At 49.4% G+C, this 18,192-nt stretch overlaps 1 protein-coding gene across 4 annotated transcripts in view; it reads left to right on the forward strand.

Moving 5' to 3' along the window:
- SHROOM2 (shroom family member 2) overlaps nucleotides 1-18,192 on the forward strand; it is a 158,793-nt gene that overhangs the window by 64,681 nt on the left and 75,920 nt on the right. For all 4 annotated transcript variants that reach the window (XM_045472422.1, XM_045472423.1, XM_045472424.1 and 1 more), the window contains exon 2: nucleotides 11,727-11,878. In XM_045472422.1, the coding sequence (XP_045328378.1) occupies nucleotides 11,727-11,878 (152 nt within the window). The remainder of the gene's footprint in view (nucleotides 1-11,726; nucleotides 11,879-18,192) is intronic.

Below are 18,192 nucleotides of genomic sequence, written 5' to 3' on the forward strand. Positions count from 1 at the left end.
GTAAGTGAAATAATTTGTGAATATGCTTGTGTAATACTTTAGAGTTTACAAAATATTTTTTTTAGGTGACAAAACACAAAAATGAGTGACTTTAAGTTGACTAGTTAAGTAAATGGAGGAGTCAAGGCTTTTTTTTGTTGTTGTTGTTGTTGTTTTAGTTTATTTATTTTGAGAGAGAGCACGAAAAGCGGAGAAGGGCAGAGGGAGAAAGAGAGAATCCCAAGCAGGCTCTGCGCTGTCAGTGCGGAGCGCGATGTGGGTCTCGAACTCACAAACCACAAGATTATGACCTGAGCCAAAATCAAGAGTAAGACGCTTAACCACTGAGCCACCCAGGCGCCCCTAAACGTTTTATTTTTTTAAGTAATCTCTACACCCAGTGTGGGGCTCGAACTCAAAATCCTGAGAGCAAGAGTCCCACACTCCCACCTCTTTTAGTCCTTCGCTGATGCTCATCATCTCCTTGCTCCCTAGCCCGCCCGTAATATAATTTTGCTGCTTGGGCCCCGCGGGTGTCTGTTACTGCACTTGCCACGGGGAATTTATATCAGTCCATGTCCGGAGAGGAGACAAACCGTTCAGTAATTTGGACAGGAAATGCTTCATGTAAAGCAGGATTCGGCAGACCGGCGACATACAACACAGCGTTCTTTGTCTTGTCGGTTGCAGAGAGTCGAGCGCTGGCTGTAGGCTGCGAGGCCCACGAAGCCTAAACTGAAATACTGCTCGCCGTGCGGCTCTTTACAGAAAGGTTTGCTCCCCCCCCCACACAAAAAAAATTATTACCTCTTAACGGATAATTACTCGAATTGACAAGTAAAGAGGACTGTAAATGCAGAACCGCGGCTATGAGGAGCAGCCACCACCCCCGGGGCTGAGGTGGGTGAGCGAAGGAAGAAGACCTTAGAAGTAGCCCACCCCTCCCGCCGGGAGTCAGGCCTCCGTGGGGGCGCGTGTGAGCGCGTACCCCCGGCAGGGGCGAAACTCACGGAGTCGCAGAGCAGCAGGCGGGCGGGCGGCTGCCCCCGGCGGCCTTCGAGGCTCAGCAGGGAGCGGGGCAAGGGTGCTGCCGGAGCCGGCTGGCGTGCCGGTGGAGAAGCCTCTGGGGAAGGCACCGGGGTGACGCTGCTAAAACTCGCCGAGAAGCCGCCCTCGCCCCCCAGCGTATCCGCAGAACGTGCCCGGAAGCTACCGTGCTGCTGGGCACGCCAGGGGACTGCCGCGCCCATTAATGTGGCGAGCATGACTATTATGCCACGTGAGTGGCGAGCCATGTGACTGCCATGCTCACGTGAGCGCCGCGCCCTTTGACGCCTTCGCGTGACTGCCACGCCCATCACTGTCATGCTCACGTGACTGCCGCGCCCACATGACTGGCGCGCCGCGCTGTGACCATGTGACTGCCACGCCCATAACTGTGGGCACGTGACGACCCCATCCACATGATTGCCACGCCCATGTGACTTGCGTGTGGGCATAATGGCCACACCCACATGAAAGCCATGCCCCCAAACGGTCATGCCTACGTGACTGTCACACTCACGTGACTGGAGGGTGGACATAAAGGCCTCGCCCAAGTGATTCCCTTGCCCATTAAGGGTTGGGTCCCTTTGACGCCCTGCCCATGTGACTGCCACGCCCATAGCTACCTTGCTCATGTGACTGCTGTGCCCACGTGACTCAACGCCCATGTGACTGGCGGGTCGGCCTAATGGCCACATGACTGTTATGCCCACGTGACTGCCACGTCCATTAACATATGTCAAGCCATGCCCACATGACTGCCTTTCCTCTTGACTGCCGCGCCCATTAACTGTTGAGTCCCTGTGACTGCCACACCCGTGAACTAATGAGCCCATGTGACTATCACATTCATGTGACTGCCTGACCTGTCCACGTGAGTGCTGTGCTCATTAGGGGTCACGTCGGTCTGATGCTGGGCCCATGTGACTGCCACACCCATTAACTGCTGAGTCCAAATTACTGCCATGCCCGCGTGACTGCCATGCCCATTAACTGCCTCACCCACGTGACTTTTGCTCCTCCAATGACTTCCATGCTCCCGTGACTGCCGCACCTGTTAGCTTCTACCTCCACGTGATGCCACACCCACGTGACTGCCGCCCCCATAACTACCATGCTCACGTGACTGCCACGCCCACGTGACTGACGTGTCCCTCGACTGCCACACCCATTCGCTGTCACACCAAGCGACTACCTTGCCCATTATCTGCCATGCTCGCATGACTGCCACACCCACGTGACTGCTGTGTCCATCAGCTGCCTTGTCCTCGTGACTTCTACTCCCGTGTGACGGTCGCGCCCATTGACTGCCTTGCCCACGTGACCCTAGTCCACGTGACGCCAAGCCCCAGTGAGTGCCACGTCCACGTGACTGCCACGCTGCATCACGGCGCCACACCCAGGTCTCCGCCGTGTCCACGTGACGACGTGCCCACGTGATTTTTCACGGCCACGTGAGCGTGGCACCTTGTGAGTGCCATGCCCACGTGCCGGCCTCTCCCACGTGATGGGTGCACCCACGTGATGGCCGCATCCGCCTGATGCCGTGCCCACGTGACTGCCGCCTCCCAGGAGCAGCTATAGAGGGAGGCAGGCCACAAGTGGAAAGGGTGACGGAGTCCCCTTCTGGTGTCCCTCCCGTGCCTTCTGCTGACGGTCCTTACTGGTGCCTGCGGCAAGGAGAAGCGGTCACAGGGTCCCTCTGCGGAATCTTCAGGGGAGGCCGCGGAAGGCAGAGCTAGAGCCGAGGCGGCACGTTGCTAACAGGCAACGTGAGAGCCGGAAGTCTTCGTGTCCCTTCTGGCCTGAACCCTCCCTGACACTTGACGGGGTTTAGAAGATGCTCCTTGGATGTGGCTTTCCGGAAGCCGTCCCTTACGTGCGTCGGCCTCTGTTCCTGGGATGCAGGGACGATGTGGTGATGAGGACTTTGCAGAGTCCTCCTGTCCCGGACCTTTGCCCCGTAGAGAGGAGGCCCCGCTCGGGCCTCATCCGGCCGCAGGCGGGCAGCCGGGCCCGTGCTCGGGAGGAGCGCTTCTCTTTTGGCTCCTGGCGCGGCTGGCCTGGCTTCTGCGCTGTACTCCCGACCGCCTGATGCGGAGCCCCTCCTCTGCCGATTGTGCTTGAGCCGTCCTCCAGATTTCGGTTTCCGTCTCTGGCTGTCCAGTGCAGCCTCCAGATCTTGCCCTCCTCTTCCGTGGGACTTCCGCCTTGACGCTTTTGTTGGCCACATTCCCCCTCGGCGCACAAGCTCGTCAACCCAGGCGTGTCTTCCTTTTATATATCTCGTCGGCCGGGCTCTGGCCATTAACCTGCCTTGGCCCCTTTGTGCAGGCCACATTTGCCTTTCTTTTTGTGGGGTCTCACGTGACCAGCTCTCCTTTTAGGGAGGCTGAAAGGAACATGAGTCAGAGTGAGCCGTCACGTTCTTAAATGCCTCGGAGTAAACACCAACTCGCTCACCGGGAGACCAAAGCCCAGGAGGTGGGTTGTGGTTTATTTTGTTAGTTTTAGGGGGGCATCGTTTTGTCTTTTCTCTTGCTTTTTGGTTTTGGTTGTCAACCATGAGGGAAAAAAAGAGGTGTTTTTTTTTCTTTCCACAGTTGAGATTTCGTTGGTGGTTTGATGATCCGTACACAGACATTTCATTTTGTCTAGATTGTTTTGAAGTTTATTTATTTTGAGAAAGAGAGAGAGAGAGAGAGAGAGCATCCCAAGTAGGCTCCACAGTGTCAGCACAGAACCGGACATGGGGCTTGAAATCACAAATAGTGAGATCCTAACCTGAGCTGAAATCAAGAGTCGGACGCTTAACCGACTGAGCCACCCAGATGCCCCTCATTTTGTACAGTTTTTAACACAGATACCAAAGACCTAAAAAGATGTAGTCTGTCACTCTTATGTATTCCGGTGACTTTACAGCTTGAAATGTGGAGGCAGATTTTCCTTAGGAAGAGTTAAGTATCAGTATCTTGTGTGTCGATAATCTGTTCAATCACAGCGCTCCCCACCTCATTCACAATTCACGGTTTAACATCCTAAACACGACTTGTTCAAACTTCCAGGTTTTTCACGGCACACAACCAAAGTGTTTAGGGAAACTGGGCCAGCACGCTCAGGAACTGAGTGCGCCAAGATCAGGGAATGGTTTTCTTTAGAAATTGTGGGGAGAGAGGTAACTTTCCGTGTTCGAGACACACGAAATACACGACCGTGCCTCCAGATTGCCACGTAGCATGCTTTGTACTGTCGGCTGTAAAAACTGCTCCCGTGACCCGTGGAATGTTAAGCTGACCCCAGACAGCCAGAGCCTCCTGGGATTCCATATCTTGCTCTTTCCTGGTTGTACTAAAAAATACATAACCAGCGAATGATTTTGCCTCTTAAAAAAAAAAAAAACGTTACACTTAACTTGGATGAGGTGAGATTCCCTCCTTAAAAATATTCCCAGACTTAGTAAAAAGCTTACATTTCCAAAATAGCGATGAAACTCCCCTCTGGATTCTGTAAGGAGACAGGGCCCACCAGTAAGACGTGGCGTGTGATCTTAGGCTGGGCTTCCTTCACCTCTGCTTCTCCAGAGGCTGGGCTCTCCTGAAGCTTTCGTTCCTCTGGTTCCTCAGGCAGATCTGTAGTTTCTTGGTCAGTCCCTTCAGCCTGTTTTCCCATTTGTTTGCCCTTTTTTTGTTTGTTTGTTTGAAGAGGTTTTGCTCCATTTCCACTTTTACTGGTGCAGGTTTTAGCTGACAACTTGCGTGTCTCCTCTGGGGCTCCCTCACCGCCCCTGCACCCGAATTGACCTTTCTCTCGGGCGTCTTGGCCGTGGAGAGGGTGCCGGTCGGTCCTGAGATGCCAAAGAGCCTTCTAGAAGCTGGGCTGCCTGACTTGTGTGGCTTCTCTCGTCACAGGGGAGCCGGCAATTATTACTTGTTCGATTCTCCAACACGTTTAGGTGGAAGTTTCCAGTTTTCAATGGGCTTGTCTGTTACCAGAGATACACATTCAGGTTATTTCACTACTTGATACTTCCCCTGGATGAGTCAGGTTTCCTTTCCGAAGCTTTTTGGTTCTGGGAGAATGAGTAAAATAGTGAAATTAAGCAGCCTGAAGCGGTGACATCAGGGATTGCCCCGTCTAACAAAAGGCATTGCTTTGTCATGCAGTTCCTGTTGTCTGGACCATTCTTGAGGTAGAACTGATAAGTTGCACGTGTGATTCATGGCCTTTGAAATAGGATATTAGACTCCGTGTCGTTTTCCTCCTTTCATTTTGATCTCTGGCCATCGTGATTTTCTGAATCACTCGAGCACAACACCTCCGCACCACTGGCTTCTTTCCTTTGGCCCATTGTGTCCATCTGTGACCACATCGTGAGGTCTTCCCTCACAGCGTCTAGAGTCCTTGCCCACGTTCCTGTTCTCGGCCCTGTGTCGTTTTGAGCCCTCCTTTCTGTCCAGCACCAAGATGGAGGTGAGGATCTTCGTCATCGCCACCTTGTTCTTAGGCAGAAATTCATTTCACGTGTTGTGCCTGCGAGGTTCATCTTCCACAAATACTTGCGTGAATACTATCATTTCCCTACTTCCATGCCTGCTTTCTCTGCACCTTCACTGCCTATGGGATATTGTCCCAGATTCCGATTCAAGGTCAAGTTCCTAATCTTCTCCCTTCTGCCCTTATCTTCAAACGCCCTCTTGTGAGAGCTTTACACCCTGCCAGGCTGACATTCCTGTGACACGCCTGGGCTTCCTGCCCGTGCCCCTGTCTTCACGTCAAGACCCGACTTTGGGATGTCCTCCCCGAAACACGCACTTCCTTTCAAGTTGTGTTCATGGCCCTTCCCATCTGTGAAACTGCATTTCCGCCCCCGAGACAGAGGTGAACGTTGCCCCTCGTGCTGCCCCCTGCATTGGACGCAATTCCTTACAGTGTATGTCTGGTCCACTCCCAGACCCCATTCTTTTGCCTCTGTGGGTCTTCATTCCCGATCATCTGTAACGTCCGTTCCAAGAAGTATGAAAACTTTGTTCCAAAATGACTCTCGGGCGTTTAGGTGACTCAGTCGGTTCAGTGTCTGACTTTGGCTCAGGTCGTGATTGCACGGTTTGTGGGTTCGAGCCCTGTGTCAGGCTCTGACCTGCCAGCATAGAGCCTGCTTTGGATTCTCTGCCTCTCTCTCTCTCTCTGTGACCCTTCCCCGTTGATGCTCGCCCGCTTGCTCTCAAAATAAATGAATGATAAAAAATAAAGGCTTGCGTTAACTGTTTCTCCCCACTGCTGTTTCCAGACAACATACTCCTATAAGAAGAGTAAGGCCTTCTTTACGTCACTTCATTGGGCATCTCACTTCATTGGGACGGTGAGCGTGGGTTTGCCGTACGGAATGCCAGTTAGTGACTCCGGGTGGAATATGTGGACTGGCGTGGGCGCTCGGGACTCCCGTTCTGTACGTGTGAAGTGTGTGCCGCGTGGGCCCGCATCGTGGGCACGGCAGGGTTTGTCTCTGCCCGCCTCCCGTTGTGCGGGGGACTCTTCTGGGTTGGAGCAGGTGACCTTGGCCGGAACTGCCTTGCTGGTGGCTCCCACCCTCTGTACACGTAGGTGGTCGCCCCTACTGGTTAACAGTGCCAAGCACGGTCCTTTGTAGCGTGTGGCCCTGGGGACGGAATGCCCATCAGCGTCGGGTTTGGATACACTGTCACATGCGGGCAGGCAGAGTCCTTATCCTGTGCGGGTAGCGCCGACTTCAGGTTTGTTCTTCGCCAAGTTGAAGCCTAATTAATCCCACCTGCTGTGAGATGTTGGGGGGGGGGGGAGTATAGAATGCAGGTTTTCAAAGCTGCTTTTTCTTTTACAGCTTCTTCCCCCAAGAGCACAATAAATATCAAAGAGAAACTTTGTCTTGGGGAGGAAGCCAAGGGCGGGGGTGCAGGGGGGAGGGTAAAGCCCCAGCTACTTTATCTCCCAAACCCAGACCGATTTTTTTTTTCTGGGAAGTGTAGGTGGAGTGCGTTAGGGCGAGGCTGAAGGAGGCTTTGGAATGCAGTCTTCCTTTATAGATAGAGGAGAAACTGGAGAAGTCTTTACGGATGAGAGGAAGTAACATGGTGTTCGTCTCCGTGGCGAAGCCGGAGGACATGACGGGGCTTCACGGGAGTCTCGCACAACTTGTCCACAGAAGGGTTTGTGGGGATGACGCGGAGAAACCCACCAAGTGGTAGCTGAGCCAGACACCGGTGACATGTCCCCTCCAGGGCCTGCTGCCTTCACAACTGTCCTGAGACCCTGCAGGTCATTAGTCACGGTGGTTTTGCCTAAAGACGTTCTCTTTCACTGCAATTCAAAGGGAATCACTGTAGGGAGGACGCTTATGTTCACTCTTATCGTGGCGTCAGGATCTTTTCTTGTAGATTCAGAAGAATGTGTGACTTTTAGTATGCTAAATGTGTCTGACACAAAACTCACCATTTTAACCCCTTTAGAATGTGTGATTCAGGGGCGCCTGGGTGGCTCAGTCTGTTAAGTGACGACTCCTGGCTTCAGCTCAGGTCATGATCTCATGGTTCGTGTGTTTGAGTCCCGTGTTGGGCTCTGCACTGTCAGTGCAGAGCCGGCTTGGGTTTCTCTCTCTTCCTTTAAATAAATAAATAAACTTAAAAAAACTTAAACTTGTATGTTCTGTGGCTTCCTCATGGTACCTGGCCCTTGTGTGTTGTGATGAGTCTCCAAAAAGCGCATCCTTCAAGGCTGCACCAAATGCCATGGGCTCTGTGAAAATGTTCCTGGAGGGTCCATCCACACCATAGAGGGCAAGCCGACTTCTCACTCATCTGGTACTTCATTTATCTGTCCCTATACCTCTACGCTGCAACTCAAAGCATCGTCTCCTCTCCTGGGAGCTTGTTAAGGATGGTCTTAGAGACGCAGAAGTTCAGGCCCCACCCAGGACCTGCTGAATCAGATCTGCATTTAAAAAACATTTTTTTTAAGTTTTATTTATCTATTTTGAGAGAGAGGGCATGAGCAGAAGAGGGGCAGAGACGGGGGGGAGGGGAGAGAGGGAGAGAGACAGAATCCCAACCAGGCTCCACACTGCCAGTGCAGAGCCTGATGCAGGGCTCAAACTCACAAACTGTGGGATCACGACATGAGCTGAAATCAGGAGTTGGATGCTTAACTGACTGAGCCACCCAGCCACCCCCAGATCTGCATTTTAAACCCTGGGAGACTTGTGTGCACATTACAGGTTGAGAAGCATTGGCCTCTAAGCCTAGAAATGTCTTTGAGGTGGGAACTACATCTTGCAAGATGCAACTACATCTTGTAAGCACTGTCCAGTATCTAGCGGTTTTTGTGCTTAGTACTTGCTCTGTAGATGCTTCCTGAAAGAATAAGTACAAACTCTGAACGCAGATGGCTTTTTTTGCACTCATGCCACCAAAGCATTTACCTAATGGAATTCAGGCAATAGTTCGCTGGGTACAGACCCAAGTTACCATCTGCATGTGTTCTGTATTCTAGATTTTTGCCCTCCAGATTGTGTACTTAGCGCCAAGAGGAGAGAGAGAGAGAGGAGATGAAACTGACCCAGGCACGCCTTGAATGCCGCCTTGAGGGCCTGCAGCGTCTGGGTCCCTGTTTTGGGGGACAGGTGCTGGTCTTGACCCCAGCCACCACAGTGCCGCGGGCTCTGGTAGTGACCCCAGCCGGAGCGTTGGTCAGCTTCCCCTGGGGGCTTTCCCCGCACGGGCAGCGTCGCCGGCCGTCCTCGTCAGTGTGAACTTCGGTGGTGGAGGCTGCTGCGATGCTCACCCTTTCTCCTTTATCTCCTGTGGTTTACCTGGTGCCCTCTTTCACCAGCGCTCTAATTGTTGGGGATCCAGGGTTCCATCTCTGTGGTTATCTGCCCGTGACTCTGTCTTCTGTCCGGGCAGCCTCCTTCAGTCTCCCCAGCCCCCTGTTTTGTTTTTTTTTTTAAGTTTTATTTATTTCTGAGAGAGAGTGAGTGTGTATGCACAAGCCAGGGAGGGGCAGAGAGAGAGAGATACAAACAGAATGGAAGCAGGCTCCAGGCTCTGAGCAGTCAGTACAGAGCCCGACACGGGGCTTGAACCCATGAACCACAAGATCATGACCTGAGCTGAAGTTGGACGCTTGACCTACTGAGCCACCCAGGCACCCTGCCCCTCAAATCTTTAAATATCTTCTGCTTGGGGTCACTCCATGGGTGGGCCACCTTTCCCTGGATGCTCTTCTCCCACAGCCAGCTGCCCACGGACCCTCCACCTGGACAGCCCCTTGGCCTCTCGCACAGGACGTGTCAAAAACCTAAGCTCTCCACTGAACGTCACCTGCACCGTGACTGTACCTGGCTGAGCGTGTAATCTTGGGCAGGTGGAAATTTATTTACAATGTGTCTGTTACTGTGTTGGGATAGAATTGTCTAGAGTTTTGAAAACAGTTATTAACAAAAATATGAAGCCATCCATTCGGTTAGGAAGTAGTCGTTTACTTGCATTGATGGTGTTGACTTACAATGAATAATTGCTTGGTTAACCTGAGAGTTCAAACGCCGTCCTTAGATTTAAGCGGAGATTTGAGGCAACTATCATTCACTTGCAGAACTGAGGCATGTAAGTTGCTTAGTACCCAGTTTTTTAACCCGGAGGAAAGATGGACTGCCCTACTGCTTTGTGAGGGCTTTGTAAGTAACTGTTAGGTTGGCCGTGGCAAACAGCCAGGCAGTGAACTTTCAGACCGTACACAGATACTCTCACAAACGTTAACTTTGTTCACCGGTTTTCCTAGCAGTTTGTCAAGATAATTGCTTTTTGGTATAAAACTGGGGTTGGCAAACTGTTTTGTAACAAGCCAAGTAGTAAATATTCTTGGCTTTGTGGGCCAGGCTACTCATTGCTGTCCTGTAGCCATATGTAAGCAAGTGGGTGTGGTTCTATTGCAGTAACATTTTATTTACAAAAAAGACGGGGGGGGGGGGGGGGGGACGCATCTGGCTGGATTTCGCTCATGGGCCATAGTTTGCCAAGCACTAGTAGAGAAAGCAAGCAGGGTTAATTGCTGCTGAGATTATTATTACTGTATAGAAAAAAAACTAGGTTTAGTATTTAAAGACCAAGATTTCGGGGCGCCTGGGTGGCGCAGTCGGTTAAGCGTCCGACTTCAGCCAGGTCACGATCTCTCGGTCCGTGAGTTCGAGCCCCGCGTCGGGCTCTGGGCTGATGGCTCAGAGCCTGGAGCCTGTTTCCGATTCTGTGTCTCCCTCTCTCTCTGCCCCTCCCCCGTTCGTGCTCTGTCTCTCTCTGTCCCAAAAATAAATAAACGTTGAAAAAAAAAATAAATAAAAAATAAATAAAAAAAAAAATTAAAAAAAAAAAAAAAAAGACCAAGATTTCTCGGGGTGCCTGGGTGGCTCAGTTGGTTAAGTATCTGGCTCTTGATTTTGTCTCAGGTCATGATCTCTTGGTTCATGAGTTTGAGCCCTGAGTGGAGCTCTGTGCTGACATCATAAAGCCAGCTTGGGATTCTTTCTTCCTCTCTCTGCCTCTCCCCTGAGTGTGCACTCTCTTTTTCTCTCTCTTAAAATAAGTAAACGTTTTTAAAAATGCCACATGTTGCAGAATTCTTTTTATTTGTTTAAATGTTTAATTTTTAAAATTTATTTATTTTGAGAGAAAGAAAGAGAGAGAGCACAAGTGGGGGAGGAACAAAGATAAAGGGAGAGAGAAGCCCAAGCAGGCTCCATGCTGCCTGTGTGGAGCCTGACACAGGGCTTGATCTCATGAACCATGAGATCATGACCTGAGCCAAAATCAAGAGTTGGATGCTTAACTGGCTGAACCACACAGGCACCCCATTGTTCATTTATTTTGAGAGAGAGAGAGAGAGAGAGTGCAGGGGAGGGGCAGAGAGACAGGGTGAGAGAGAATTCCAAGCCGACTCCACATTGTCAGCACAGACCCCAATGGAGGGCTCTATCCCACAAACCGTGAGATCATGACCTGAGTCAAAATCAAGAGTCAGACGCTTAACCACCTGAAACGCCCAGGTGCCCCTGTAGGATCCTTTTTCTGTGAGCTTATCCAGCACAGGCAAATGCATAGAGACAGGAGGTGGGTTAGTTGTGGCCAGGGCTGGAGGGGATCAGGAGGTGACTGCTCACGGCTACCAGGTTTCTTCTAGGTTTAGGACGTGATGGTTCCACAGTTCTGTGAATATACTAAAAAGTCATTCACTTGTATATTTATATGGGTGAGTTTTGTGGTGTTTGAACTCTCTCAGTAAAGCAGTTACAAGAATCTAGGCCTGGGATTAATGTATGAGAAACGGTACATAATAAAAATAACCCATCATTGTTGTTTGGATAAAGGATTTCCAGAAAAGGGCCCTGTATCTTTAGATCCACCGTTTTGGGTCGTGCGTGTTCCGGAGCGCATGCGCTCTTTCCTGTTCCCTCGGTGAAGGTAGCCCACGTCCCCGCAAAGGCAGCGCTGGGTGAGGGATGTGTCCCTCATTCGTCAAATAGGAATCGGCGCAGCCTCAGGGCCTAGATGGGGTCCTGGCCGATCCCAGAGCCAGTCATAGAGCTGTGGGCGGCACACGTCCCAGGCACATTGCTCCTGGCTGACTTCTGGGGACTTGCTTTGCTTGTTTGGAGGCTCATGGCACGTGCGTCTTTGTTGCAGATTGAAGAAGGAAGTAAAGCTGCGGCAGTGGACAAGTTACTGGCCGGGGACGAGATCGTCGGCATCAACGACATTGGTCTCTCAGGGTTTAGACAGGAGGCGATTTGCCTGGTGAAGGGCTCTCATAAAACCCTGAAGCTGGTAGTGAAAAGGTAAGACCCACGCCTCGTGCCATTTTCACAAACAGAAGTGAGTAAAATAGCAAAAGGTGAAGCCAGGTCTGCTGATCTGTATCACTGCAAGCAAATCCGGTTTGGACTTAAGAGGTGTGTGTGTGTGTGTGTGTGTGTGTGTGTGTGTGTGTGTGTGCGCGCGCGCGCGCGCGCACGACCATAAAATTCTACTCCTTGGCCAAGGGTGAATCCAGCATCCAAAACTTAAAAGATGCCTTCTTCTAGTACTATGCATTGTTTATTTGATACATTAAGTGAATTTGAATGCTTTTTTCTTTTCTTTTTTTGATTTAAAATCAAGTTAGTTAACGTACAGTGTGGTCTTGGTTTCAGGAGTAGAAGCCAGGGATTCATCGCTTACATATGACACCCAGTGCTCATCCCAACAAGTGTCCTCTTAATGACCATCACCCATTTTCACCACCCCAGTCAACCCTCAGTTTGTTCTCTGTATTTAAGAGTCTCTTACGGTTTGCCTCCCTGTTTTTATCTTATTTTGCCTTCCCTCTCCCTGTGTTCATCTGTTGTGTTTTTTAAATTCCACTTATGAGTGAAATCACATAATATTTGTCTTTCTCTGACTGAGTTATTTCGCTCGGCATCATACATTCTAGTTCCATCCACACTGCTCCAATGGCAAGATTTTATTCTTTTTCATCACGATGGAACATATTCCATTGTATACATAAACCACATCTTCTTTATCCATTTGTCAGTTGATGGACATTTAGGCTCTTTCCATACTTTGGCTATTGTTGATATTACTGCTGTAAATACTGGGGTGCATATGCCCCTTCAAATCAGCATTTTTGTATCCTTTGGATAAATACCTAGTAGTGCAGTTGCTGGGTCAGAGGGTAGTTCTATTTTCAATTTTTTGAGGAACCTCCATACTGTTCTCCAGAGTGGCTGCACCAGTTTGCATTCCCACCGACGGTGCAGGAGGGTTCCCCATTCTCCACATCCTCACCAGCATCTGTTGTTTCCTGAGTGGTTAGTTTTAGCCACTCAGACCGGTGTGAGGTGGTATCTCATTGCGGTTTTGATTTGTATTTCCCTGATGATGAGTGACGTTGAGCATCTTTTCATGTGCCTGTTAGAATGCTTTTCTCTTTTCTTCAGCCATACGTAGGTTATTCTGTTAGAGAGCTGCACTGACGCTTCAGATGAAGTGTTGTTACCTCTTGTTTCCACAAGGTGGCAGGCTACTGCGTTTTCGCCTTAAAGGAAAATGGTGCAGGGCTGCCTGTACACTTGTCAGCTACCCGGAGTGCTGACAGCTACCCGCTGTGCTGAGGTCTGGGGGGAGCGCGCTGCCTGTTCCTGCAAATCAGATTGCAGAACTTTGGAGGACTTGAAGTGGTTAGAAAAGGGGAATGAGGGGCGTGATGTTTTTATGCACAGGAGCGACCCTGAACCCCCATAAAGGTACTTGTGATTTCTTGTCTTCAAATAGAAGTAATTCTCTACCTTGCATTTTGTAGTTGGCTAATTCACACTAAAGTGTTTGCATGCCCCTCCTCTTTTTTTTTTAAGTGGAATTAGTGTATTCTTTCAAGTTTAACTGTAAATTTTAAAAAATAAATGGACTCAGGAGCCTGAGTGGCTCAGTTAAGCGTCCGACTTCGGCTCAGGTCATAATCTCATGGGTTTGTGGGTTCGAGCCCCGCGTCGGGCTCTGTGCTGACAGCTCGGAGCCTGGAGCCTGCTTCGGATTCTGTGTCTCTCTCTCTCTCTCTCTCTCTCTCTCTCTCTCTCTCTCTCCCTTGCTCACTCTGTCTCTCTCTCAGAAATAAGTAAATAAACAATTTTAAAAGTGTGTTAAAAAAAAAATAAACGGACTGAAGCATTTACTTCCATTTTTAATACAAGTAGACTTGAAAGCCTATTCCTAAAGGAATTCACTTTTTATTTTTTATTATTATTTTTTTTAATGTTTATTTATTTTTGACAGAGAGAGAGACAGAGCATGAGCGGGGAAGGGGCAGAGAGAGAGAGGGAGACACAGAATCCGAAGCAGGCTCCAGGTTCCGAGCCGTCAGCACAGAGCCCGACGCGGGGCTTGAACCCACAGACCGCGAGATCATGACCTGAGCTGAAGTCGGATGCTCAACCGACTGAGCCACCCAGGCACCCCTCACTTTTTTTTTTTTTTTTTTGACTGAAACCATATCCAAGGAGGAGGCTCAGAAACAAGGAAGAAAAAACTATTTCATTGCCACACTGAATTAACAACTTCATTTCCAAGTGGTACAGACTACCCTCTCTGTAAATCAGAAAAATAAACTCTTAGATGGGCAGTTTGGGAGCCCTTTGGAGAGGATGAGATAGGAGAGACACCGTCATATTGTATAATTATTCCTTTGTGGTCACGTTAACGACCTTTCTAAGGCAGGATACGTGTTCTAGGGTTTAGTGGCGTTTAGTGCAGTAATGATGATGCGAAGGGAAGCGTGCTCCACAGAGGTGAGCTGGGTGTTATCAACTGCCTCGGGGAGTCCTTACCAGCTCCCCAGCTGATTGAGGTTGCCCTCTATCATCTCTCATAGGAATCTGCGGGTTTACTTGAAAATGAGACAGTAGTTTCTTTTTAATGTTTATTTATTATTTGTTTTGGGAAGGAGCAGGGGCAGAGAGAGGGAGGGAGAGAGAATCCCAAGCAGGCTCCGCTGTGCCAATGCAGAGCCCGACACAGGGCTTGAATTCACGGACTGTGAGATCGTGACCTGAGCCAAAACCAAGAGTCAGACGCCTGACAAACTGAGCCAGCCCCCCTCTCCCACCCCCTGAGGCGGCCCCTGAGATGGTAGGCTCTGGCTGTCTTGTTGGCAGAGATCTAACAGTTAGCAAGACCCATCGGTGAGATCGTGGGGAACCAGCATGTATTTGATACAATGCCGATTGGACTACAGGTTAGACAGACTTTCCGGCGAGTAGTTTGGCGACATGTTTCAAAAGGCAGGTCTTGGACCCACAATTTTCGTTTCTGAGATCCTAGATACTCAGCAAAGGGAAATTACTGAAGTGAATTAGAGACCACCCAAACTGTAAAGTGCTGCTGTTTCAAATGATGTCAGTGTTTCCTGACATGGGAAGGCGCCCCACAAAGTCCGGGTGAGTGGAACACGTAAGAGCAGTCAGAGAACTGTGTATGTCCCATTCTTACAAGGTTAGTCGGTTGGTTTGTTAGGTATGCTTCATGCCAGCATGCAGCCCAGCGTAGGGCACGAGCCTAAGACCTGAGCTGAGATCAAAGGTCAGGTGATTAAGGGGGTGCCTGGGTGGCTCGATCGGAAGCGTCTGCCTTCGCTCAGGTCATGATCTCATGGCTCGTGAGTTCGAGCCCCACGTAGGTTCTGTGCTGACAGCCCGGAGCCTAGAGCCTGCCTCAGGTTCTGTGTCTCCCTCCCTCTCTGCCCCTCCCCCACTCATACTGTCTCTGTCTGTATCTCTCTGTCACTCTGTCTCTCTCTCTCTTAAAAATAAACATGAAAAAAAAAAGAAGGGGCACCTGGGTGGTTCAGTCGGTTAAGCGTCCAACTTTGGCTCAAGTCATGATCTCACGGCTTGTGGGTTTGAGCCCCGTGTCAGGCTCTGTGCTGACCGCTCAGAGCCTGGAGCCTGCTTTGGATTCTGTCTCCCTCTCTCTCTGCTCCTCCCCCGCTTGTGCTCTCTCTCTCTCTCTCTCTCTCTCTCTCAAAAATAAACAAACATGAAAAAAAACTTTTTTTTAAAAAGAGTCAGACATTTAACCCACAGAGCCACCCACATGCCCCCTGTTCTTAGTTTTAATTTTTAAAGATATTGTGGTACAATACATATAACAGAAAATTTACCATCTTGGGAATGCAAGCTGGTGCAGCCACTCTGGAAAACAGTATGGAGGTTCCTCAAAAAACTAAAAACAGAACTACCCTACGACCCAGCAATTGCACTACTAGGCATGTATCCACGGGATACAGGTGTGCTGTTTCGAAGGGACACGTGCACCCCCATGTTTATAGCAGCACTATCGACAATAGCCAAAGTATGGAAAGAGCCCAAATGTCCATCGATGGATGAATGGATAAAGAAGATGTGGTGTATATATATACAATGGAGTATTACTCGGCAATCAAAAAGAATGAAATCTTGCCATTTGCAACTACGTGGATGGAACTGGAGGGTATTATGCTAAGTGAAATGAGTCACTCACAGAAAGACAAATATCCTATGACTTCACTCACATGAGGACTTTAAGAGACAAAACAGACGAACGTAAGGAAGGGAAACAAAAATAATCTAAAACCAGGCAGGGGGACAAAACAGAAGAGACTCCTAAATATGGAGAACAAACTGAGGGTAACTGGAAGGGGGGTGTGGGAGGGGGGGTGGGCTAAATGGGGAAGGGGCACTAAGGAATCTACTCCTGAAGTCGTTGTTGACTATATGCTAACTAATTTGGATAAAAATTTAAAAAAATAAAAAAATAAATAAATAAAAGTATATTTATCATGGTGAGCAATAAAAAAAAAGAAAATTTACCATCTTAAACATTTTTAAATGTACATTTAAGTAACGTATTACTTATTACTTTTATAGTACTTTATAAATTATATTATTATACTCACAAGTTATGCTTATAACAATAAAAACTAGCATTAAAAAAAGCTCACTGTGTTTTTATTTTAATTTTTTATATTAAAATTTTTTTCTTAATTAAAAAAAAATTTTTAATTAAGTTTATTTTGAGAGAGACAGTGTGAGTGGGGTAGGGCAGAGAGAGAGGGAGAGAGAGAATCCCAAGCAGGCTCCACGCTGACAGCACAGAGCCCAGCACGGGGCTTGAAGTCGCAAAACCATGACCTCATGATCTAAGCCTGAAACCGAGTCGGACACTTTAACCAGCTGAGCCCCCCAAGCACCCCAGCTTGTTGCATTTTTAAAGAGGAAAAGCTTTGGGGGTTCAGTGTGCCTGTGCTCGTAGGAGTCAGCAGGAGGGTTGGTCTCCAGGAAACCGTCAGCTGTGCACCCTGTTCTGTTCTAGGCAGTGCCCCAGAGAAGGTCTGTTTATTGCTCTGTGATCGGGACAAGAAGAAGGACCCTAAGAAGGCGGGTGTTGGAGTGCTGGCTACAGTATACTCTAAGGCTAACAAGTATTTCTGCATCTATTCAGTTCTTAAAGTAACACCAGGGCGCAGTCGACTCCCCGGGCTCAGAAGGGCATTGGGTGGACCAGGGGCCTTGCACCTCTGTTGTGTGTCTCCGGAGAGCAGCATTGGCACTCACTGCTGATCTTGGGCTTCTTTGTATCATACACGTTCTTGTGCACTTAACGTCTGTATCCGCAGAGATCGTTCCGGGTTGACTGCGCTGAGGTCTGAGTCGCGATTTCTCTTAACGACCCCACGCTGCTCCACAGTCTGGATCCTCCGCTGTTCTACAGAACCTCTGTAGACGGATATTTCTGGTGCTTCTGGTGAAAGCCTGTAACTGCAGCATGTGGTGTCTCTGTACCCGAGTCTGTGTACCTGTACGTACAGGTCATTGCAGTCCATTTCCAACCTGGGGTTCTTGAATCAGAAGTTTGGGGAGCACGAACTGCGACAGCCACCTCCAAATTTCTCGGGCCGCTTTTCAGGCTCACATCCACTCTAGCAGAGGTTATTTTCAGTTTAGTTCTGTACTCTTTTCGAATGTGATGGGTGAAAAATGGCTTCATTGGTTAAATGAGCATTTTTCAGGGCACCTGGTGGCTCAGTCACTTAAACATCTGACTCTTGATTTCGGCTCAGGTCATGATCTCACGGTTTGTGAGGTTGAGCCTCGCATCTGCGCTGTTAGCGTGGACCCTGCTTGGGATTCTCTCTCCCTCTCTCCGCCCCTCCCCTTCTCTCTCTTATGCACACTCTATCTCAAAAATAAAATAAACATTTTTAAAAATTCAAAACAATTTAAATGGGCACTTTTCATTATGAGTGAAGTTGGGCGTCTTCCCTTATATTTAGAAGCTTTTTTTTTTAAGTAGAGGAACATCTTTAAGGATATCAGAATGATCCGAATTCTGTTCCAAGTAAAGCATCTATGCCACAGAGAACTGGTCAGTGGAGGGACAGGGAGGAGATGCAGGGCGCCTGCTAGCTGACGGAGGTGACGAGTTATCTAAAAGAGCCTTGGGGGGGCGCCTGGGTGGCGCAGTCGGTTAAGCGTCCGACTTCAGCCAGGTCACGATCTCGCGGTCTGTGAGTTCGAGCCCCGCGTCGGGCTCTGGGCTGATGGCTCAGAGCCTGGAGCCTGTTTCCGATTCTGTGTCT

The sequence above is a fragment of the Leopardus geoffroyi genome, chromosome X, assembly GCF_018350155.1.
Source record: "Leopardus geoffroyi isolate Oge1 chromosome X, O.geoffroyi_Oge1_pat1.0, whole genome shotgun sequence".
NCBI lineage: Eukaryota > Metazoa > Chordata > Mammalia > Carnivora > Felidae > Leopardus > Leopardus geoffroyi.